Below are 24,874 nucleotides of genomic sequence, written 5' to 3'. Positions count from 1 at the left end.
CTCTAACAGACCAGGTGCAACGCAGGCGCCTGGTCTGTCTAAAAAATCTGTCACCTAAAAGTTGTAACATACAGAAGTTAAACTTACATGGTGTTTTCCTTTTTAATTTTGAATATGGAAAACTATGCACCGGTAATAGCTATTGTTAAACACTTAAATACAGTAAGTCACCAATAAGATAGCAGTGCGATGCGCAACGGAATGCTTTTTTAAAAGTTAAAATCAACTCAAAAGGAGAGATATGCTCTTTTTATAAAAATTAATCTCTCAACTAGAAGTTATAAACAAAACTTATCTCCCAGTTAGAAATCGAATCCTTTGTTTAACAAGTGCGTATAAATAAGGTAAATTTTCCTATATGTAGGTTGTTTGAATAAAACAAAGAAAAGAAGTATAATTGAAAATTAAGTCAAAAGTTTTTAAAAACTTTTAACGAAAAAATGAACAAAGGTGTAGTGTTAAAGAATTTCCAAGATGGCTCGGTCACAACTGATACGTTGCATTTGAAAGCCGAGGTAAAATTTTTAAACTCTGGAAACGGAATTTATTAGTTAAATAAAATCAAAAAAGAGTCTTGGGGTACAAGTATATTTTCCTAAAATTATTTTTGCAAATACTTTAATCAAATTTATTTAAATAAGTTGAAATAAATTTATAAAACTTTTGTTGTTGTTGTTGTTGTTGTTGTTGTTGTTGTTGTTGTTGTTGTTGTTGTTGTTGTTGTTGTTGTTGTTGTTGTTGTTTATGATAATGTTTGTACAAAAAATCCCAATAAAACTTTTAACAAGGAAATTAAAAAAAAAAAAAACTGTGAAAATTATAAATTGCCTCCCAAGGTATTTGAGCTCCAAGGAAAACAAAAATGTATTTATACAGAGTATTTGGTCTTTTATTACTTTCAATATTAAATTTCTTCTATCAGTTTGTTATTTCTGATTTTTCCTATTTGAGGACAAATTGACTTGACAAGGACATTTGTAAGGTTCTTGCCCATTTGTGTAGTTGTGCAGAATTGTACAACTAGGCAAGCATTTTTTGTTTAAATTTTGTAGTTTTCCTGAAAATTACCTTAACAGAAGGAGAAAAGAAAGCTTTAATTGAGAATATTACTGCTATTGATTGTGCTGACATTATCATTAGTGAATAATTTTATTTGTAGATTCCGATTTAATCTTCAACCAATTACATCTTTGAAAAATTCTTTCATTCTGGTCATAGATTTATATTGAAATTTTTTTCATTTTATGGAAAGTTACTAATCAGGACTGTGCTACATTTAAATTTAAGAGCAGCATGTCTTTAGGAAACTCTGCTACGGTAAACTAACATGATTTTAAGGCGTCTAATGTATTTTAGTTCATCTTTCTGGCAATACGACCACTTCTTTCATAATCTTTTTTATAATAAGAGTCATATTCATAACTGGATTATGTAGGAGACAGTTTGTTTAGGTATTTAGTTTGTATATATATATATATATATATATATATATATATATATATATATATATATATATATATATATATATATATATAAAATATATATATATATATATATATATATATATATATATATATATATATATATATATATATATAAAACAGACATGGGTTCAAAGTAAATGCAGGAGGAGGGGAGGGAGGAGGTGGAAAAAGAGAGGGCATATTTTGAAATCTTATACAGACTCAGAATAGGCAGAGATATACGCAACCTGATCATTTGATTTGTAAAGAGATGGAAGTTCATTTCTTAAAAATTGAAGTGAAAATTAAAATAAGCAGACTTTGATTTTTATTCCATTTATTAACAAATGCGCAAAATATATATTAAAGTAATGAAAAACTTGTGTTATTATTAATCCAGGAAATTCATTAGATTTGGTAATCTTTAGAGTGTGTATAAGAGTTTCACTTTAGTTTACCTTGGTGATGGAATATAATCTGCTCTTAATTTTCAAGAAATGTATGTCTTAAAGTACGGCCCTCCTTTAGGAAGAGCAATCCTCCTTTTGTTGGTTCTGCCCTACTCTAATTAAAGTCCTTCTACTTATCATCCTTTTCAATATTTTAAAACTAATTGCGTATAGCTTACGTTCTTTATATCTAAGTTTCAAAAATGCATACGGGCGGCAGGTGTCACCACAAGTTTTTATTTCGTCATAGAGCCCTTTCAATATTAAAACCCACATAAGTTTTAAAAAGTTTAAGTTAACATATATTTTGTGAAAACTTTTACGTACAAAACAAAAAAAAAACTCCGTTAAAATATAAATATTAAAATATTTAGTAAAACATATCTAAGATAAACGCGCTATACCATAAATACACATATATAGTGCTGTGGCTACTGGGTCCAAGGTCTTCCTAAAACCTGTCATAAGTGCCCCAAAATCTTAAAAAATTTTTCAATTAGGTATCACAAAAAAAAAAAAAGGAAAAAGAAGCTCCATTTGAAAAAGAGCCCCTAAATTTGCAAATGGGTCCCCGTGACGTGGTCCCCGAATTCGCTGTGAAAGAGCCTAGCCACAGCTCTGCATACATATATACTGCATACATATATACATATATATATAGTACATAAACACACTCACATACACATTTTTTTTGTTACTTGAGATAACTAACTTTCCAACATGGAACTAATTCCAAACATTCATATGTTTATACTTATGTCAAATAAGGATGCTTTGCAAAAAAATTGCGATGAATGGAGCCTGATAACAAAAAAGTAATATTTTGGCCACAACTACCTCAAACGTGAGAGCAGCAAGTTAACAAAATATTTTTTTTTACAATTCTTAACTAAAGTTACATTCATCGATTAATTTTAAATTTCATTGTATAATCTCTCAGCGTTCAAAAATTATGACAGTATAAAATTTAAATCCCCTCAATTTAAGGAGGCTACAACTTTTTATAATCATAACTTTTGAATGTTAAAAGATTATAACTTTAGCTATATAACCAACTTGTTGCTCTCATATTTAAAGCAGTTGTGCCCAAAATTTTAAGACTTTTTTGTTCCTAGGCTCCAATCATTACAATTTTTTGCGTAGCATTCTTATTTGACATAAGTATAAACAAATGTTAAGTGTTTGTTCCATGTCAGAAAGTTAGTATAGCAGTCTAGTTTAGTTTTAGTTGAGTTCGCTGTTTAAAAATGTTTGCAATATACAAAAATATAAAAAATTATACATATTAAAATATTGCCGTAAGTTAAATAACTATGTATAAAGGAAAAAACTTTTTAAAGATATAATATCTAAAGATGTTTATCTAGTAATATTTATATCATTAAAATTAGGATTTGGTAACTTTACAGGAAGATTTTCCGTTTTAGTTGGTTTGTGAAGTGGAACAAGTTTAGTTTTGTTAACGTTAAATGAGAGTCTATTACAAATAAATCATTATTTTACTTTGTTTACTTCTTCATTCACTATTTTAAAGAGGGTTGTAATATCCCTATGAGAATAAAAAAGATCGGAGTCATCCACAAATAAAATAAAATTTAATAAGTTTGAAGTAAGAGATAGATTTATATAAAAAGGAAACAGTAACGGTCCTAAGATTGTTCAAGTTTTTTTAAAAGAATGACATGGATGACTTTGACTGTGTCAAAGGCTTTTGACAGATGAATGAAGACTCCTAATATAAAGCAGTCATCATTAAAGGCTTTGGTTACGTGAGTTATTAGCTCTTTCAAAACGTGATCAGTTGAATGCTTTTTTTATCATGTCAGGAATTAAGTAGATGCACTTTTCTTTGTCGATTGAAAGAGAAAATTTTAGAAAAATCTTTCATATTGTTACTAAATTGATTCCTTAATGACAGGCCTTGGTTCATAATTGAAAAATTTGATATCTACGATTTTCCTCTACTTAAGTGATAACTACATTTGGTGCTTAAGTGATAACTGCAGTTGGTGCTTAAGTGATAACTGCAGTTGGTGCTTAAGTATCATGGTAGTATTTGAGGGAAATTAAGTGATAACTACAGTTATTTGATGGAAATTGAAATTAAAAAAACAGCTGTAAAAATATCAGAAAACCTTTTGCAGTAGGTTATTCCTATACTTATACACACATTTAAGCATTTAAAATGCTTTTAGTTTTGATATATTTGGGACATTCATGTTTTTCATTACAAGGGAAAGATTTTCGTATTAAGTGCGTACTTAATACGGAGGGTTGGGGGGAAGTTTTTTTAAGAACTCTCCTTCCCCGTTTATTATTTTTTACTTGTTATCAACAAAAAAGTATATATCAAAACAAAAAAACAATTATGTGAAAATCAGCCTTTAAAAATAGAAAATAGTTATTTCAGTCACCGATAAAAACGAAAACTTTCAGTGTAAACAGGCTTTAAAGTTCGTTGATCTAGTAATTCTTGATTTATTGAAAAAATTTTGGTTTGTTTCTCACCAAAGTATAAAACTTATTTCAGCATAATAAATCCTATTGAAGTTGTGCTAAAGCAGCTCTTAGACGATGCGCTTTTGACCGAAAACCCCTCCATCTTTTATCCCCCCATCCTCCTTCCTTTCCTTGTATTAAGGACTCGAGAGTAATTGCTATCCATGCGAGGTTTTGTAAGCTTTGAGATTTTATCAATTTCCCAGCAGGCATTTTTTTTTAAAAGTTACGTTCTAAATATATTTTAAATGTCTTTTAAACGTCTTCTAAACATTCTTATGTAAAGAATATTTAAAATACGTTTAAAAAACGTTTAAAAGACATTTAGAACGTAACTTTGAAAAACAAATGCCCGTAGGGTTAGTTGGGTATGGCTAATATAACATTAGCGTAGGAGAAATGACAATGTATAAGACTGAATTAAAGCATTTATCATAATTTATTATCAAGATAGGCTCTTTATTATTACAGTCCACTTATTACGTAAGATATTTTTATTTTCTCAAGACTAATATGATTTCTCTACGATAGATTTTCATTAAATAAAACTTTTAAAATCTTTTTATGTTTTTCTCGCTTTATTTCATTTTTATCAATGGCAGCTTTAATGGGAGATTAACTGGATTTTGCTTTTTATGGAAGAAAAAGTAAATCTTGTTTTTTTCACAATTTAAAGATAACTTATTTGCTTCAAACCATGGGTTAAAACTTTCAAGTTCAGTGTTCATTGTTTTAAACATTATTTTTACATCGGAATTGTTATAGAATAAATAAATACAGTTGAATTCATGTAATTTGAATACTCAAACGGTCTAAAAATATATTGAAATTATAGGAGTTCAATCTTAAATATTAAACCCTTGAAGGGATGAAGAATTTGTTCGATTTAAATGATCTTTCGAACTATAGAAGTTCGAATTTCAAGAGTACAACGTTTTCTCTTCTTATTTGGGCGTCATTATCTTGTGAGCTTCGCAACATGAAAGTTTGCATTATATTTCAAACTAAAACACAAAGTAAATCTAATGTTAGACGATAATTCGATTAACTTTTTGCACAAAGTTCGGGAAGTCAAAGGAAAAAATATTGTTTTTCTCGCATACCTATTCTTCTATCTACAGTATCAAAAAGGTTCTAGTTTTTAATTGATCTTAGAAATAGCACGATATAATAATTTAATATTTTTGTACATTGTAAACATTTTAAACGGCTAAACTAACTAATAATATCGCTTTACTTTAGATTTTATTGCTAGTTTGTTTAAAAAAATAAACACTGTTTAAGCAGTATTCACAGTTGCCATAACAAGTAATTTTTGAAATTTTTAAAATGCTTCTTTTGGTGTTTGTTCTTAATTGAATTTTGTAAATTTATTCATAATTCATTTATTTACTTCAAAAAGCACTTTAGCATCCCCGAAATTAATAGTGCATTTCAGATATTTTTTCGTCCGACTTCCCGATCTTTGCGCGATTTTTCGCAAAAGACGCAACTATATAGATATAACAATATTGTCTATATCTAATATTAGTTCTATAGCTTCGAAATTTTTTGCGTTTAAAAAAAAGAAATTGTTACTATAGTTTATAAAGCTGACTTTATAATAAAAGATGTCCGTACACTATTAGATGTCTAGAAACCTACAGTAATTTATAATTTTCTATTCCTTTGTTACGTTTGTAGATTTTTTACAATTTTACGTTAAAGTTGCTTGTCAATAAAGTTTCCGTCTAAGACTTTAAAGTAATGCATGGGGTACGTTATAAAGTACGCTGTGAAGTAAAAGCGTTGAAAGAAATCTTTGATTTTCTTTGTTTTTTTTCCAAAAAATTGTTCGAGCTTTTTTCTAGCATGTGGGATGAATAGAGACAACAACTGTTTTAGAAGTTTGTCACCATTCAACCACTGATAGAGGTATAATAAGGAGACTTTTGAAGTTTTTTAAAAATGTATGAGTACATTTAAAAAAAAACTTACAGTGCACTAGTAATATTCAACCTTAACCAGGATGCTCAAGATTAATACAAGACTTAACACAAGATTTTACATTTTATTATTTATTTATAATATTTTAAATTGTTTTCTAAACCAAACTGTATGATTAGGGAAAGTTTGTGTACCTAGGGCCGGATTTTTCAATGCCCCCATTTAAGGCTTTGGACATGTCTGAATAGAAGACGAAACTGATATGACAACATCTCTATACTATATAGTAATACTACTCTATACTCTGATACCTATAATAATACTTTGTATTATCATAGGTATTATAACTAAAAATATAAAAGTCCGTCATAACTCCATAATAAATTGAAAATATAGATATATACATCTAAGTTTGTTTTAAACGAATTTATTTAACGTTACATAGAATTTCCAACATTTAAAAATGTTTAATCTTGATAGTTTCGAGCAAAATTACCAAATATGTCTGCGTGTAAAATGTGTCTACGTGTAAAATAAGTCTAATTGTAAAATAAGTCTACGTCTAAAATAAGTCTACGTCTAAAACAAGTCTATGTCTAAAATAAGTCTACGTGTAAAATGAGTCTACGTGTAAAATAAGTCTACGTGTAAAGTATGTCTACATGTAAAATATGTCTACGTCTAAAATATGTCTACATGTAAAATGGTCAAAACAACTGCAAAAAAAAAAAAATAATGCTTTGCTCCAATCAAAATTCAACGATAATCACAATTGTTTTCAATCAGCAGTATAACCTTTTTTTATTTTTCAGTCAGCAATACAACAGTAGTTTTTACATTATTTGTTGTTGTTGCCAAATTGTTAGCGTCTATTTATTATCTGATAGATAATTTTATCTGTCTGCAACAACAAATAGTTTGTATGATAGATTGAATCAAAAACTATTGCAATTGATTTAGTTTGAAGGTTACCAACTGTACTTGTAAAAATAAAAATTTGATTTTGATCAAGAAATTGAGAGCTGCCTACATTTACATTACAGTGTTTTTGGCCTTTTTTAACCTTTGCATGCATTTCTTTAATGCGCGATAGCAAAATTGATACCGTTTCCTCTTTGTTAATTTTTTCTATGTTAATGATTTTGTTTAAGGTTTCTGCTATTGACTCAAAAAGTTTAACTCAAATGGTTTAAATTGGAGTGATAATTTTTATTTTAAATTGGAGTAATTTTCCATTGTGGATAATATTTTTTTCATCTTTGCCTCCAAAGCCTGACATTTTTTTTACCTTAAAATTTTTTTGTGCCAGGATTTCCTTTCTACTAACTCTTTTAATTCAGATCTTTTCTTTGCTTAAACCGACTGAGTTCAATAAAAAGTAAAGATAATAAAAAATATTAAAATAATTTTACTAATTCAATTATATTTAAACTATGCAAACCTTTTTCTTTTATTGGATTAATAACCAACAGATTCTTAGAGAGATTTAATAATTTTAAATTATCTATAAATATTTTGAAGTTTCAAATTTCCTCTTTAAGCGTGAAATAAAAAATAGTTTAAAATTGACAACACTTTAAACCTTATATTACAAGGTATTAAAAAACTATTAAGTGTAACGGGAATTTTTTTGAGATCAAGTTATAGCTTTTTTCCCTTACTTTTAAAGTTATAAATGGTTCTTCCTCCTTCATACCAAGTTCGATCCAAATACTACTACATTTTTTTCGTAGTAAAATTATTTAATATTTAACTCTACAAAAAATAATCTACACTTTTTCATTTTTGTATCAAATTGTGTCACTTAATTTCTATTTATAAAAAATTGTAAGTAAAATTTCAGTAAAATATCGAGCATTTCTCAAGATATCACAATTTTAATACAGACCTGGTTTCTAAAAACAATCCGATATTCAAGATATTCCAAAAAATCGCTTTACTTAATAAATGAGAAAAAAATAGGAAAAGATATATATAAAAAAAGAAAGGAGTATGCCCAACTTACATACATTTTTGTTCCATTTTTTTTTCTTTCTAAAAAACATAATTACGCTCGAGGATGTTTGAAAACAATATAAAACTACACTTTACAACTTAAAAATAATTTTAACTCCCTTGCTACGCAATACACTGGTGGAAGATACTTCAATAATGAGTCGAATCCTTATTAAAACATACATATTTATACCAGTTGATAGTCGGTGTTTTCAGTTTCATTTGACAGAAAGTAAGTGGTTTAAAGATAAATATTTAGATAATATATCAATTGTAAAAACTCTTTAAACTTAAATAAAACAATGATACAAGATTTATTTAAAAGTTTTTGATCTAGAGATATAAAAACAGCATCTATATTCGCAAAATTTAGTGATATAAATAACGTAACAACTGAGTTTTGTTCCCAAAATACAGATTTTACCATAGATGAATTTCTATATTTTGGTAAGTAAATTAAAAACATTAAAAAACTTGATTAATCATTCGAAAGAACAAGCTATTGCAGTTCTAAGGTTGAAAGTTCAGAAATATTGCCATCAAAAATTTAGGAGCAAAATCACAATCCCAAAAATATTGGCTATTCAATAATACAGATGTGATCAAAGATTTGTTTGATTTAAAAGACGAACAGCGACCAATTACAACCAATGTTATTTATTTATTCTGTGAAAAAATTTCAAAAAATTCTTTACTACGAAACCTGTACAGTGGGCAAAAAAAAAGACATTTAGTTTAGTCTTTTGTAGTATGCACTGCAAATGGTTTTATTATTGATGTAAATGAACCTTTTGTTGCAACTATTAAAAAATTTATTAATGACGCAACTATTAATGACGCAACTATTAATGACGCAACTATTAATGACGAAACTATTAAGAGATCTAGTTCAGTCCAAGTTTTTGATAAAAGATAAAATTGATAAAAATATGATTTGGAATCAACCTAATAAGCGACATTGGTAATGAAGGAGACATGAACTTCTAGTTAAATGCTCTCCCGCGGTGCTCTGCGATAAGACCGTAAGGACTTCTGGAAGCACCTAAATAACCTAAAAAAAAAAAAAAAATACATTGGTGTAAAAATCTAAAAACACGGTCGGCTTAGCGTGGATATGGGCCAAAAAACATTAAAGTAGAACATGCTCCTTTAAAAATTGAAATTTTAGAATGCTTTTTTAATCCAGAATTTAAAACGTACTTTAAACGCAAAATTTTAAAGAAACAATTTATATAACACAAACTCAGGGTCTAGTTTGTTTTGTTTTGTTTGCTTTATTTAAATTGTTTTTTATTTATTTTTAATCTTAATTATTCTAAGATTTTTTTTTTCTTGATTTTAATTTTTTATAACAAGATTAATTTCATTAATTGCGTGAAACACTACAGATAGTGAATCTAAATTCAATAAAATTTCATAGGGTTGATTTTAACTGATTTAAATCTTATTTAAACTATAGACTCCAATTTGTAACTATAAATGGAAATATGTCCCCAACCCATTTTTCAACTCCGGAATCCCTGAAGAATTTATCTATAGACCTCTTTTTTTTTCTCGGATACATTATTGAATTAAAAAGCCTTAACAATGTGTCTTAATAATTAAAACCTTAATAATCTCAATAATTGCATGAACGTTTATTCAACGTCGAAACAATGTTTTGACAGAACATTTAGTTTTTATCGATTACGAAATTAAAAAGTTGAGAATGAAATCCAGAATTTACAACAAACATCCACTAAACGTTGAGATTCAAACGTATATTCGACGTTTGTTATACAGGGTGGAGATTTATAAATATCCCAAAGCTTTTGTGTTAACAAACCTAGAGCACTGTTTTGATCTATAAAAAGTTATATTTTTATGAAAGTTGAATCAATCTATAATACAAAAAATTAATTAATTTCAAAACGTTCTCCTTCTCCTTGATACACATATAAGTCATCATATAAGATACGGAAGAGATCGTCACAAATGTTATTCCGAATTTTGACTAGTAAAACCTTGGAACTACTTAAACTACTGGTTTTCACATATAAGGCTTTTACAAGATGTAACTCTATGCAAACAAATCCAATCTGTCAAAATTTGGTCTGCTGTCGGGCTACTCCAACACCGGGACAAGACAAGTGAAATTTTCCTCACACCTTACTTGAACGGTTTTATGTGCAGTTTTATGGATTTATGTGTGGGGGTTTCGTTTTCATTGTTCAAGATTCATTTTGCTGTTGTTGCTGTTTTCAAGATAATCTTGCTAGAAAGTCTATGGACAGTCGCAAAACATTCTTTTATCATGAGGTTTCACTCGAAACCTAAAAATGTCATTTAAATAGAGCTGCTGATTTTAACTCATTACTGATTTTAACTTAATAAATTTTATTGAAAGTTTTCGTTCCTTATACACAAGAAACCATAACCCATGATGCAATTTGGTGTCGAGGACTAGCTCTTACATAACGTAGCCTTTCTTGAAAACTAACTCCATAAACTTAATTATTTTGTCTGTTAAAAAACTCAAGCAGGAATAATGTTTCATTAGAAAAAACTGTTGGTTGGCCAACAGTTGGCCAAAGTGTCGTTTTATCAGTTTAGACCGCTAAACACGCTCAAACTTATTTATGCTTGTCAGATCAGCCGATAATTATTTTTTATAAGTTTTCATCCTTAAGTCCGTATTAAACAAGTTACTGATAGTTTTAAAATTGGTTCCAAACTATTTTGCAATTGACCTTCCTGATCGAGCTGGATTGCGTCTAATTCGTTCACAAATAATCTTTATAAAATGTTTGGTACAAACCACTTTTTCTCCATGGTCGTTTTGTTGGAGCCTCTCACCGAGTTTCCTTAAAGCATTTTATGGTACAATATGACAATTTGCGGCTACATCCGTAATGTTTTAAATGATTAACAATTTCAGTTGCTGTAAACTTTTTTTTGCAGAGACTAACGATCTCTTTTCTCACAATTTCCAACTACGATTTTTTTTACCATTTTGGAGGTTTTGAAAAAATTCATGTGTTGCTGACAGCTGATAAAAACAGTTATTAGATATATAAAAAAAGCAGTTTCATTGAAATAGAGATTATCAATAACAGTTCTTTAAAATCAGAAGACATTTGTAAATCCTCACTCTGCCGAGTTTTTGGAAGTAGAAAAAGCGATTTAGTCTTTTAAAGTGCATATAAAGAAACTTTTAAAAGTATAAAAATAAAGAACTATTATTGCAAGAAATTATTGTTATGTAGCGTTGTTATTGTTATATCGCAATATATATTATTAAACAGTGTTCAAAAAACAAGAAGAGGCAGTGTTTTGATTAAGTTCCCTAGTGCAATATTGGGAAAATAATTATCTCAATGTTGGCTAAATGTTGTTAACAATATTGCACCTATATCAAAACTCTACATTTTGATATATATAACTAATATTGATTAACAATATTGGCTATATAAATATTAAAATTAACAAAAAAGCTTCCTGATGAGAAATTAAACCCGAAACCCTATTAGCCGTGCTTCAATATTTGACCACTCATAAATCCACAACTATACACTATCAAATCAACGGAGTGAGAAATTAAAGTATTAAAACATTTTTTCGTACAAGGTTTCTATTTTATAAACATTATTTGTAAGCGCGTACAAATAATAACCTTATAGAAATACAACACTAAAACTTAAAACAAAATCTACCTGAGGAGGACTTGAACTCATACATACTACGCTAATATATTATGTGAAAAAGTAACATTTTTTGACAACAAAAAAAGATCAAATTTGACGACAAGAAGCATGATGTATAGTTCTGATTAAGTGAAAGAAAACAAAACAATTAGAATTAAGTAAGTTACAAACATAACAGATTAAGTGAAAACATAACGTATGCAATGTATTTTAAAATGTATTGTAGTTTATTCTCCTCTGGTTAATTGCCATCTAGAGGCCATATAATGAGAGCCATTTGCTTACTAAAGATTATAACCCGCTTTAACAGACTAAGAACAAGTTTGTAAAAAAACAGAAGTAAATAAAAGTAAAAGTAGATCTAGAAAAATAGCAAAAGAAAAGATAATGCGTTGTAGATTAAAAGCAAAATCATCAAAAATAATCAAATTAATAAAACTTTTTATATATAATTTTACGCCAAGTTTGGCGAACGCTTTAAGCGTTTTCATATATAAACGTTTATTAAACGTTGATTAAAGGTTTACGATATTAATTTTTCTGTCAATATTGTAAACTTTTGTATATTTTTCTGTTTTCAATTTAGCCATCTATTGTTACATCTCCATTTACACGACAATTTTGACAAATTGTCCCGTATTTGGCTTTTATTCATTCGTATGCACTCCATTTCATGTTTAATGTATAAAACAATAATGTACGGGTTCTCAAAATTACTTCTACCCGATTTTTTGATGTAACGTAATTTATGACTCATCAATAGAACTTTTAATAAAATTTTCTGTGAAAACGAAACTGTGCTTGATAATATGAATTTTAACATGTGAAATATGTTTACATGTTTAAAAAAAATTATTATATTAAAAAAAATTATTATATTAAAAAAATTTTTTTTTTGGTATATAAAAAATTGCATTATATCTTATCACTCTGAATGTTATAAAATAATAATTATCCAGCGGGCACAGACGTTTGTAAAACGTCATACGACGTCTTTTAGAAATCACAGCTCAGTAGGATGTCTTTAAGACGTCCTACAAACGTACTGTGCCCACTGAGTAAAAAATTTAGTTTGTTTTGATTGTGAAAAACACAATTTCACTTTCTAAAACCTGCTTTTTTCTACTGAGATATTTGTTTAGTGGTCGTAGCGCAGTGGTTAGAGCGTTTGCTTTAGAAGCAAGAGATCCAGGATTCGAAGCGAGCACTGAGTATATTTTGCGCCAGCGGTAATGAAGGAGGATTGAACTTCTTAGAAAAATGCTCTTTCACGGTGCTCTGTGACAAGACTGTTAGATCTTCTTGGAGCACCTAAAACAAAAATTAAAAAAAAATAAAAAAAATGTTAAGCATTTAAAAACTACTTTGTTTACTAGAAAAAAGGACACGCAAAACGGGTCAAGACAGCTAATTATGTAAGTATGCTAACTTCATCTACAAATCTGTCAAACTTTTCTTGTAAAAATATTTGCACTAAAGAGGAAAATTAGCAACATATCCATAGTATAAACAAAGTAATAAAAAAATCAAATCTTTGGACCCATAAAAATGAGCTTTTAGCAAAGGATAAAAGGATTAACGAAAGTTTGTCTTGGATTTTTTTAAAAAGGTTACCATAAAAGGCTTCTAAACTTCAGTTGTTGCTTATTTTGGTGGTATTAAAGGTGCTCCAAGAAGTCCTTATGGTCTTATCACAGTGCCACATAAAAGAGCATTTAAATAGGAAGTTTACCCTTCATTTCCTACCAAGACTACAATTTGACCAGACTACAATTTGACCAGACTTGGCGTCGAACCTCAGACCTCTTTTTCTGACCCAGAAATCTAACTACTGCGTACTTCTAAAGGTACTTTCTAAAGTCAGTTAAAATAACAAAGACTTTACCTAAAAATGAAATAAATTTTTTTTATTAAAAACACTAGTTGCACACTTATGTTGTATTTTAATACACCCTCACCTAGCTAATCAATCTCTCCTCAAACTGGAAGTATTTGTGTAAATTCTTTTTTCACTGTCCACAGTTCACAACTGAAGTATTATAAAAAGATAACTTGTAATTGTGAATGTTATGCTTTAAACTGTCAATGGTATTCCTAGCATGTTTCGGTTTCAAAGCATGTTTGAGTATATGTTGGTAGGTGTCTCGTGAAGTAAATTTAAACTTACCTTTCTCAGACATCTCCGTGCATAAAATTTGATGCTACGTTAACTAAGGTGTTTTTGGATTTTGAATAACTTACGTTATGGACGAGAATACTCGCAATTCTTTTAAAGAACGTTCTTTAAAAGAATTATGGCTACTGCCGTCCATGTAGCTGTTACAGTTATATTTTTTTCTGCTGCAGGTTTCAGAAATTGAATAATTATAAATAAAGATTTTACCACAACATGCAGGCCCATAAAGAACATTTTTCATTTTCATTATTACATTTCTTAATTAAAACATCAAGGATTACATCAGCTATATTTTGTTGATAAAAGTTTAGTTTGGTCCATTTTTTTCGTGAAATAAAAAGAACTCTATAATTAAATTAACTTTAAATAAACAAATAAACTTTAACGTAACTATGCATACTACGCCTGCGTACGCGTTTCAAAGTTTTCTATGCGCGAAACCAAGGGTTTAATTAAAAATTTGGATACTTTGATCTAAAATACCATATAATAGAATACCACATATTTTTAAAATATATTTTACGTGTAACGAAGGCACGTGCTAAACTTTCTAATATTGTAAGGATAATTACATAGCATATAGTACTTTTGCATATATTGAAAGATGTTAAGGAAGTACGATACTAGTGAGAAAAAAAAGAAACGTTTTTTTTACTAAGAATGTTTTTAAATATACAACTACAATGCAATTCTTTGTTTTAAACTTAAGACAAGTGCTTTGATTATTGCAATTTTTTCGAAATTTTTTTTGACTTGAGAGCATATATAATCTCCGATCATAGCATATATAATCTCCCATCATAGCATATATAATCTCCCATCATAGCATATATAATCTCCCATCATAGCAGCATCCAATTGTCTTTGATTTTTACTTTCCATTTTTGTAATATTCTGATGAAGTTTCTCACCATGCTCCTCACTGACGTAACCCATGTGTTTAGGTAAGAAACCCAGGGGTGAATGAAATATATGAATCTTTACAACTACTTGAATTTTTCAACAAGCTTTGCAACTAGTTGTTCATAATCCTAGCAATATCCTAGGAGCCCATAAACTAGATTACGAAATCCACGTTAAGTTTTTTTATTAACTTCTTTTTCAACTGTTATGTGCCTAAAACAGTACTTTTATCAGGGGTTCAACGAATATACCATCTTTGATCTTCGCCTCAGATGTCTTTGGAAACTTGAGACGAATTTCTTGTAAAGGTTTTTCTAGAAAATTTCAGTATTTTACAAACTGTTTAACCAATCCTACTTTGATATAAAGTGGGGGTAATAAGACTTTCTTGGAATCTATTAGAGGCTGCATAAGAACATTAAACAATCCTGGTTGTAATTCCTATCGTTGGGGCCAATAAACTTACTTCTAATGATCATCATCAACTCTCCTGTGCCATAAGCAAAAGAAACATGAATACTTTGTGTGTTACCCTTACAATTCAAAGCAAGTATTTTAAAAATCACCACAAATATCCCAGTTGAATTCAGAGTAAGTAATTTTGTCAAGAGGTTGTTTGGCATCTTTTTTTTATCATCTTTTTTTGCTGATTCGAGTGTGAAAGAGACGAAAATCGATTTTTATTTCAAATGTGAGTCAACACTGCTTTGAGACTCTGATTTGAGCTATTCATAAACAGTCACCATTATTCAGAATCATGCTCGAGTCTAAGAGAAGTAAACAAATTAGTCACAATGACAATTTATTACACAAGTCTTACAAAATTATCCTGCAGTAGTTGCTCAGAAGTTTTCACTTCCTCAGCTAATATGAACGAATTTCAGTATCGAATATGAACGAATATTAATATGAACGAATATGAACGAATTTCAGTATCAATATGAACGAATTTCAGTAATATGAACGAATTTCATATGAACGAATTTCAGTATCATGCTAATATGAACGAATTTCATGCTATTTATCATGCTAATATATCATGTATTGCTAATATGCTAATATATCATATTAGCTAATATGCTAATATATCATGCTAATATATCATATATTTATCATGCTAATATATCATATTAGCTAATATGCTAATATATCATGCTAATATATCATATATTTATCATGCTAATATATCATGCAATTTATCATGCTAATATGAACGAATTATCAGCTAATATGAACGAATTTCAGTATCAATCTCATATGAACGAATTTCAGAATTTCCAAAGCATACTTCATATTTAATTAAATTAAACGTGAGACTTTGCAGAGTATAATGAAAATTATACATACATTTTGAGGTGGTTGCGGTACTACTACACTGCCATCATCTAGGATAAGTGCTGTAGATGATTTCATGTCTGGATATTGAAAAGCTTTCCTCTCTTTAGCTTTTTTTTACTTTGTACATAAGGGGCCTATTGTATGTCTTGGTAAGGCTTGAGCATTCAAAAATATTTTGCGTTCATTTTCGCGGAGAGCGTACGCAAAATATAGTATCTTTCACGATGCGATACTTTCTGAAGGTATTACATAAGATTTTTTTTAATAACCACATACAAACACAAATTTCCGTATACATAGCACCCATATCCGTGTTGATCTGATATATATATATATATATATATATATATATATATATATATATATATATATATATATATATATATATATATATATATATATATATATATATATATATATATACATGTCTATATATATGTATCTATACATGTATATATATATATATATATATATATATATATATATATATATATATATATATATACATGTCTATATATATGTATCTATACATGTATATATATATATATATATATATATATTATATATATATATATATTTATATATACATATATATATATATATATATATATATATACATATATATATATATAACACATCGCTCAATAAGTCCGTAGGATAGCTAATAAAACAACAACATTTTGACGTAATTTGATTTTATTCATCAACATAGTCTCCTTTTAAGGCGATACAGTCATTCCAGCGCTTCTCTAACTTTTCGATACCATGTTTGTAGAACGATTTATCTTTTCCTTCAAAATATGCTTCAGTTTCGGCGATGACCTTCTCATTCTATCCAAATCTCTTTCCCTGGAGCATCCTTTTGAGATCTGAGAACAGCCAATAATCGCTGGGGGCCAAATCAGGCGAGTATGGTGGATGGGGAAACAATTCGAAGTGTAATTCATTCATTTTTACCATTGTTTTCATTGACTTGTGACACGGTGCATTGTCTTGATGAAAGAGAATTTCTTTCTTCTTCATGTGCGGTCGCTTTTCGTCAATTACAGCCTTCAATCGTTTCAATAATGCCATGTAATATTCGCTGTTGATCGTTTTACCTTTCTCAAGATAATCAATGAACAATATACCATGGCTATCCCAAAATATGGAGGCCATAACCTTGCCAGCAGAAGTTTGAGCCTTTGGGCGCTTTGGGCGGCTTTCACCCGCTGGTGTCCACTCAGCTGACTGTCGATTTGACTCAGGAGTGAAATGGTGGATCCATGTTTCATCCATTGTGACGTAGCGACGCAAAAAATCCTTTTTATCTCGGTGAAATAGTGCCAGACATGCTTCAGAATCATCGATTCGTTGTTGTTTTTGGTCCGGTGTTAGCAAACGCGGCACCCATTTCGAACAAAGCTTTCTCATACCCAAATGTTCGTGTAATATTGTAAACACACTGCCTTCTGATATCTTTATGGCCTCGGCAATCTCCTTCAATTTCAATTTGCGGTCGGATAAGACGATTTTATGGATTTTTTTGATGTTTTCCTCAGTAACTGCCGAATTTGGGCCACCGGAGCGTTCAGCATCATCGGTGTTTGTACGACCACGTTTAAAGTCAGCAAACCACTTTTCAACCATTTGCCTCGATGGAGAGGAGTCCGAATAACACTTATCAAGCCATTGTTTGGTCTGCACCGTGTTTTTTCCCATCAAAAAGCAATGCTTAATGAGCACACGAAATTCTGATTTTTCCATTTTTTTCAATTCACAAAAGTTGATTCAATCGTTCACACACTAACTTGGTAAATAATGGTCCAATTGTCATGAAACTTTGACAGATATCGTTTGAAGGTTGGTACTTTCTAAAAACAATACGGATTCGGTATTTGTGTTGCCATCTATATGTCATCCTACGGACTTATTGAGCGATGTGTTATATATATATATATATATATATATTATATATATATATATATATATATATATATATATATATATATATATATATATATATATATATATATATATATATATATATATATATATATATATATATATATATATATATTTATGCATAGCAAACATATCCGGATAATTTTCAACATCTATCTCATTGGTATCTAATTATCTAACATGTAACTCAGTGTGGAATCCCTATCTTTAAAAAAATATACATTGGATAGAAAAAATTCAGAAATATTTTACAAAACTCTCTGTATAAGGTGTTGTATTCCTTACAAAGAATATTCTATATTTTTATACATTTATATATGCTAATTTATACTTATACAGAGGTACGTGCGAGAGACGCACACTAACAACCTCCCATAAAGTTTTTTGTGGGGCGCTGAAAATGAAAGGGCAGTTAGTTGCTGGTTGGCTTTAAAAAGGTTATAACTTTAAAATAATACAGAAAATATTTTTACATTTTTGTAATTACCGGAGAAAATCAATTAGAACACAATAAAATTTTTTTGAAAATATTTTGTAAAAATTTGCGACATTTTGTTATTAAAAAAATAGTTTCATTTCCTTATTACGTCATTAACTAAGACAAAACGTTACGAAAAATTGGTTTTCGGATTTCAGATTTTTTAAAGCTAATGTTAGATCTACTCCTATCAGATGTTCCCATCATTAGCGTTGCTAAAATCCTATTTGGGCGTATCAACAATGTGGCTACGCTCCTTTGCTGAATATTCTTCTTTCTATTTTTTTCTAATACTTTTTTAGAAGGGGTTTAGGTTAAGTATTTTTTTTTTTTTTTTTTTTTTTATACATGTTTTATTTTACAACTACAAAGTAATTGCATATTACCAATCACTGATTGGGAGTAAAGATAAACAAATTTAAATCATACATATAAAGTTCAAAATATACGAGGTAAATAAAAATATAGTTGCTTACAACTCCGAGACTCCGAGACTCCGAGAGAGATTTTTAATGTCCTTTTTTTATCGCAAGTTATAAAGTATACTTAAAAGATTTAAGCAGCAATGCAATGTAGAAAGCCCAAAAAATAAAGACATTTTATTGATTAACTTAGATCTAATTAATGCTGGATTATTAAATTTACTTGGTTTAGTTTGTCAAACATTTCACAATAGGGAGGATAGAGTGTTAATGAAAGGTTCACGTTTTTACCATTAAATCGTTAAATCTTAAAATTAAAAAGTGATGGTTGTATTATGTTTTTTTCTGCTACATCTATTTTTATTTCAAGTCGACTCAGTTTATTTCATTTTTATCTTCATTTCTTATCAAATTTTTTTTTTTTTGATATTGGAGATGGGTCTTCAGTAATGTAAAATATTTAGGCAATCTTATTTATGTGTTCTAGTTACATTATAATTTAGTTTTTACATGTTTTTGATATTATGGTATGGTGATTCGATTTTTTTTTTTTTTTTTAAAAAAACGGCAAGGTTACTTTTTATGAAGATTTTAATAGAGATTCCGAATCTGCAAAAACAAAATTAAAAAAAAATAATGTCTTGCTGGGTGAGTCAGCGTTGTTTTAAACAAAAAAATGACTAAAATATGACTAATTAACAGGGCAAAACTATAACTAAAGATTTTTTTTTTTTGATTAACTCAATAATTGCTTTGTTGAATTTGAAGGAAATTGATTATTTGGTTCAAAAAGACATAAAAATAAACACAGAAATAGAGTTTTTTTAAAGGGTATTTTTACAAAAATCAGGCACTTTTTTCATATTTTAGACAAAGATTGTTACGGTAAAGTATGTTGTTTTTTTCCTGTTTTTATCAAACTGTAGAAGTAATTCTATGTTATGTGTCGCACAAATTGTCCTTGACATTTTTTGCGACACATAACATAGTATTGTCATGCTAAAAAATCGCTTTGTCATGTTTTATGATATTTTGGTGACATTTCAAGTTACAATTTTTTTGACTGAAAAACTTAATAGTAAATTGTTCCAAGCAAATGCGGCAGATATGCTAATATCTGCCGCATTTGCTTAGAATAATATAGATAAAACTAATATTCAGTTTTTCCGTTAAAATTGAAGAATGGCAAAGCCTAACCACATTTTTCTGCTTTTAGGGTATGTAGTTTTGAGTTGTTGTAGTGGATCTAATTTTGTTGTGATGGATTTAATTTTGTCTTCTATGAGAATTTGGTGTAAAAAACTTTTCCAATTTTTTATTCGTAGCAGTTGCTTGCCTGTGAAAAAAGACGTCAGACGTTTTGGCTTGTGTTAAAAGGAACACAATTTTCTTTTTTGAATATTAAGTTGTTTTAGAACAGATGACTTTTTCCCACTAGATAAATAATAATATGTTAAATGTGAGTTGAATAAATAAAATAAATTAGAGTTGAAAGATTTTTTTATTAACACAATACCTTAGTTTATATAAATATTGCTTTGGATCTGTTTAACTTAAGTGATAAACTGTTTGAGTGGTATTTCTAGGTTAAACTTTCACCTTTTTTTAATCAAATTTTATAAACTTTCTTACGCAGGATATTTATTGTTATTGTATATTATCATTTATGTTAATCCCAAGTTTACTATTTATAATGCATCCTGGTTTAAACATTATCAGCTCAGTTTTATTAATATAAAGGGATATTTCGTTTACATTTGAACAGTTGCAAAGTTTATAAGTTTTTTAATTAGTAGTACTGTAAAATGTTATCTATAATACTTTAAAATGGTATCTGTAATACTGTAAAATGTTATTATGAATTAAAATCATAGTTGACATTAAATAATTTTTTATGCATTTGTTAAGAAAAAAAGATTTGTGTCGTCACCAAAGTGCTGGACTTCACAAAAAGTAATGACCTTCGATAAGTCATTAATGTAGAAATGGTCTCTATACAAATCCTGTGGTAACCAACGATAACAAAATTAATATTAGTGTTTGTTATGTCTGAAGATACAATTTCTATTATAGAGAAATGACCTTATTGAGAAAATTATTAATTTGATGAATTCTCGTATGCTGTAGTAAGACAACTTGTCCGGTAGAATTAACAAGTCTAACGTGTCAAATTTCTTTAGAGTCAATGCCCTCGTCAAAATATAGTCGATACAAAACGTATGAGAAAAAAAGTGGGAGTACTCAGTGAGCACACGACGTCGATTCAACGTTGGGTTTATGTTGAGTTTTATTGGGCGACGTCGACTAACTAAATCTAATGTTGTAATAACGTGGGTTACACTAACGTTATTTTTCATCAGAATTACATCGTTGTAATACTATAAAATTTGATATTAATAAATTTATATTTATATTAAGTAAAATGCATATACCATTCTGTGGATCAACTATATAAGGTTGGTCTTTCGATTTTAAGATTGTAAATGGTTTCTAAAGTGGTTAGACCAAAACAGGGCATCATCAGATGGAAAGATATTTATAACTGGGTTCGGATTTTTCAATCGATTTTCAAGTCAGTGTGTTGAAAGGTTCTGGGTCGTTAAACTGAAAAACGTTAAAGCTAAAAGTTGCTGGTTTCTATTAGCAAGAATAAACTATTATTAAAAAATTTTAATAAAAGCGAATTTTCTATATATTTTAATATACTCAAAGTAGTAAAATTAATAATATAAAATAGTTGATAATAAATTTTTATGAATAAATAAATAGTTGAAAATTTTTATTTATTCATAAAAAGTTATTTAAATGCAACGTTTTAATAAAACAAAGATAAAAACCAGGCTGTATTATTGAAGAGAAAAGAACAAAGGAAAAATCGCTTTAACATCTTATCGGTTTAACATATTATCGCTTTTAAACTTTTCGCTTTAACAACCCGTTACCTGTTGGACTGGCATTCAATCTTTCTACTTTCATTTATAAACAAAGAAAAACAATTTTTTGTTGGAAATCTACAGTGTAATTTTCATCAGTAACGAATTAAACATAGGTAAAAGTTGTGACATCATTGTGTGACGAATAAAACATGGGTAAAAGTTGTGACATCATTGTACGACGAATTAAACGTAAAAGGAATGATTTGAGTCCAAGTAAAAAAGACCAAATAACGGTTTTTTTGAAAACAGTGGACTGAAGCAGAAGGAAATGGCCAAAAAACTTTACACATTAAAACAGACTCTTCTTTGGAAAGTGTGGTCGAAAGCGGTCCACTACACCAAGACTTGACCGAAAAATAAAATATATATTCCAATAGAACAGAAGAAACTCTTGTAGAAAATGGTGATGGAATTAGCTGATGAAAGTATACTTTTAAGCCATCAGGCTGTGAACAATCGCTTTTTAGAAACTTGACTAAAGATATTGGCGAAGAAAAAAACTAAATTTGATAAATCAAATGAAGCACAACGATATGAGTCGGCAAAGAGCTTGAAACCTGGACAGAAGAAGATTGAAGGTAAGGATACAGAAACCCTTTTATCAGTAGTTTTTGAACATTTTACTGCTATGAATTTGACTAAAAGGTAAAAAGTAGAAGGTAAAAGGTGAAAGGTATGCACAGTATGATTTAAAATATGAAAATATCACAAGTGCCGAATATTCAATTTTTATTTAAAGTCTTTTCTGATGAGTCCATAATGTCAGTTTTAAAAGACAGAGTCAAGACAGTTTAAAGAAAGTCAAGAGAAGAGTTTAAACATGACTGCTTGAAGAAGACTGTAAAATTTCCAACAAAGATCATGGTTGGGGAGCCATATCTGTATGCTAGACTGGAAAATTATCGAAAAAGTAGTTTGCAAAAAGTTATTTCAAAGTACTTAACTTGCCTTAAAACTCTCATCACATAAATCTGATTGAGAACTTATGGAAACAACTGAAAGATCAGATCCACATTGTACCCATTGCAACAAAAACCAAACTGATTGAACAGTTGGTTCAGGTGGGGTTAATGGAGGATATTTTAGCGTTGATTAGCATATGTGTGTTGAGTGCGATAAACTATGCGTGTTGAGTGCGATATTGTTGATAAAATATATATTGATAAACCTAGAAATGAGTCTTAAACATAGAACCAGTTACACAGTTTAAAACCGGTCATAAAAGCTTAAAGTTTTAGAAGATAAAACCTGTTTTTACAATAATTAACCATATTTTCATTAATAAAGTAAAAGCAATTTGTATTAATAATGATAATTTTACATTACTTAAATTAAGTTACAATATACTTTTATTAGGAACAAAATAGTTATCTAAAGAAAGAAAATAAAACCTTATCTTATAATTTTACATTATAGGTAAATGTTTATTTTGTAGTCTTACATAAAAACAAAATATTCTATTCGTTACGTATTTTATTATTTATATTTTTTTTTTTTAGAGAGACCAAAGTAAGTTTTGTTTTGTTTGTACATGTTTCAGTTAAAGGCATTATGTCAAAAACTATTATCAGACTAAATATATATTCATCGCTTAATAATACTTTTATATTTATCTAGTATTAACACTTTTATATATCTATCGCGTTTTTTATATTTATCGTGTTTTTTATATTTATCGTGTTTTTTACATTTATCGTGTTATATATATCTATATTGTTTTAATTATTTATCGTGTTTTATAAAGCAATCATATAATTGAATCCAAACTTTGGTTGCAAAGCTTTAATTTTAAAAATGTTTATTAAATTTATTACAAAAAATAAACACATATTTACTTTAAAGTGTTATATTAGGAAACACTATGCAGCGAGAAACGTTGTCTTGGGTCTTTGGTAATGCCGGATACAGGTGATCATTACAAAGTTGAGATATCTAAAGTTAAAGAAGAAGCGATTAAGTTTCTTGAGGAATATTTCCAGTCAATAAAATGGTATAGCTCATTTCTTAAAACCTTTTTGACTTAGCTTATATTAAAAGGTCAAGATGTAAATTTACGCAAATATATATTCAATTATTTTTATTTATCGATTCATTTATCGATAGCTATTTATCGATATTATCGATATTATCAATATTCAATTTATCAATAGTTATTTATCGATATTATTGATATTATCAATTATCGATAGATATTTATCGATAGATATTTTTCTTTATCGATTCATTTATCGATACATTCCCGCGTGCTTATGTACATATAAATTTTTATGGCAAAAACAAAATCTAGAAAGATTTTGTTTTTGCAATAAAACTAATAATGAATCAATCAAAAGAATTACTAAAGAATAGTCTTAGTTTTTTTCTTAAATCATGGCGTACATTAAAATATAATCATTTTTTATGAGCAAAAAAACATTTTTTATGAGCAAAAAAATATTTTTTGCTAATATCACGGTCATAAAATGTTGTATTCTTTAGTTTAATAGAATTATATTTTATCATGTGTTACTTTATTTAATTTTGATGAGTCATTTTGTTAATTGTTCAGAATTTTTTTGATTGTTTACTTATTATATCGTTTAGAACAAAGTCTTTTAAAAATCAAGATTTTACATTATCTATATTTTTAAATTTACTTCTATAGAGTAAAAGCAGGTCAAAC

The 24,874-nt window shown here is 28.5% G+C and overlaps 1 protein-coding gene across 1 annotated transcript in view; it reads left to right on the top strand.

The window, feature by feature from the left end:
- The first annotated feature begins 385 nt into the window (after positions 1-385).
- The window catches only part of LOC136079129 (nitric oxide synthase 1-like), a 101,323-nt gene continuing 76,834 nt past the window's right edge, over positions 386-24,874 (top strand). The window contains exons 1-2 of the mRNA XM_065794845.1: positions 386-515; positions 24,066-24,202. Coding sequence (XP_065650917.1) covers positions 441-515; positions 24,066-24,202 — 212 coding nt within the window. The 5' untranslated portion in view covers positions 386-440. The remainder of the gene's footprint in view (positions 516-24,065; positions 24,203-24,874) is intronic.

The sequence above is a fragment of the Hydra vulgaris genome, chromosome 04 (assembly GCF_038396675.1).
Source record: "Hydra vulgaris chromosome 04, alternate assembly HydraT2T_AEP".
Taxonomy (NCBI): Eukaryota; Metazoa; Cnidaria; class Hydrozoa; order Anthoathecata; family Hydridae; genus Hydra; species Hydra vulgaris.
The sequence above is the reverse complement of the archived record's forward strand: the minus strand, read 5'-3'. Positions and strand labels throughout refer to the sequence as shown.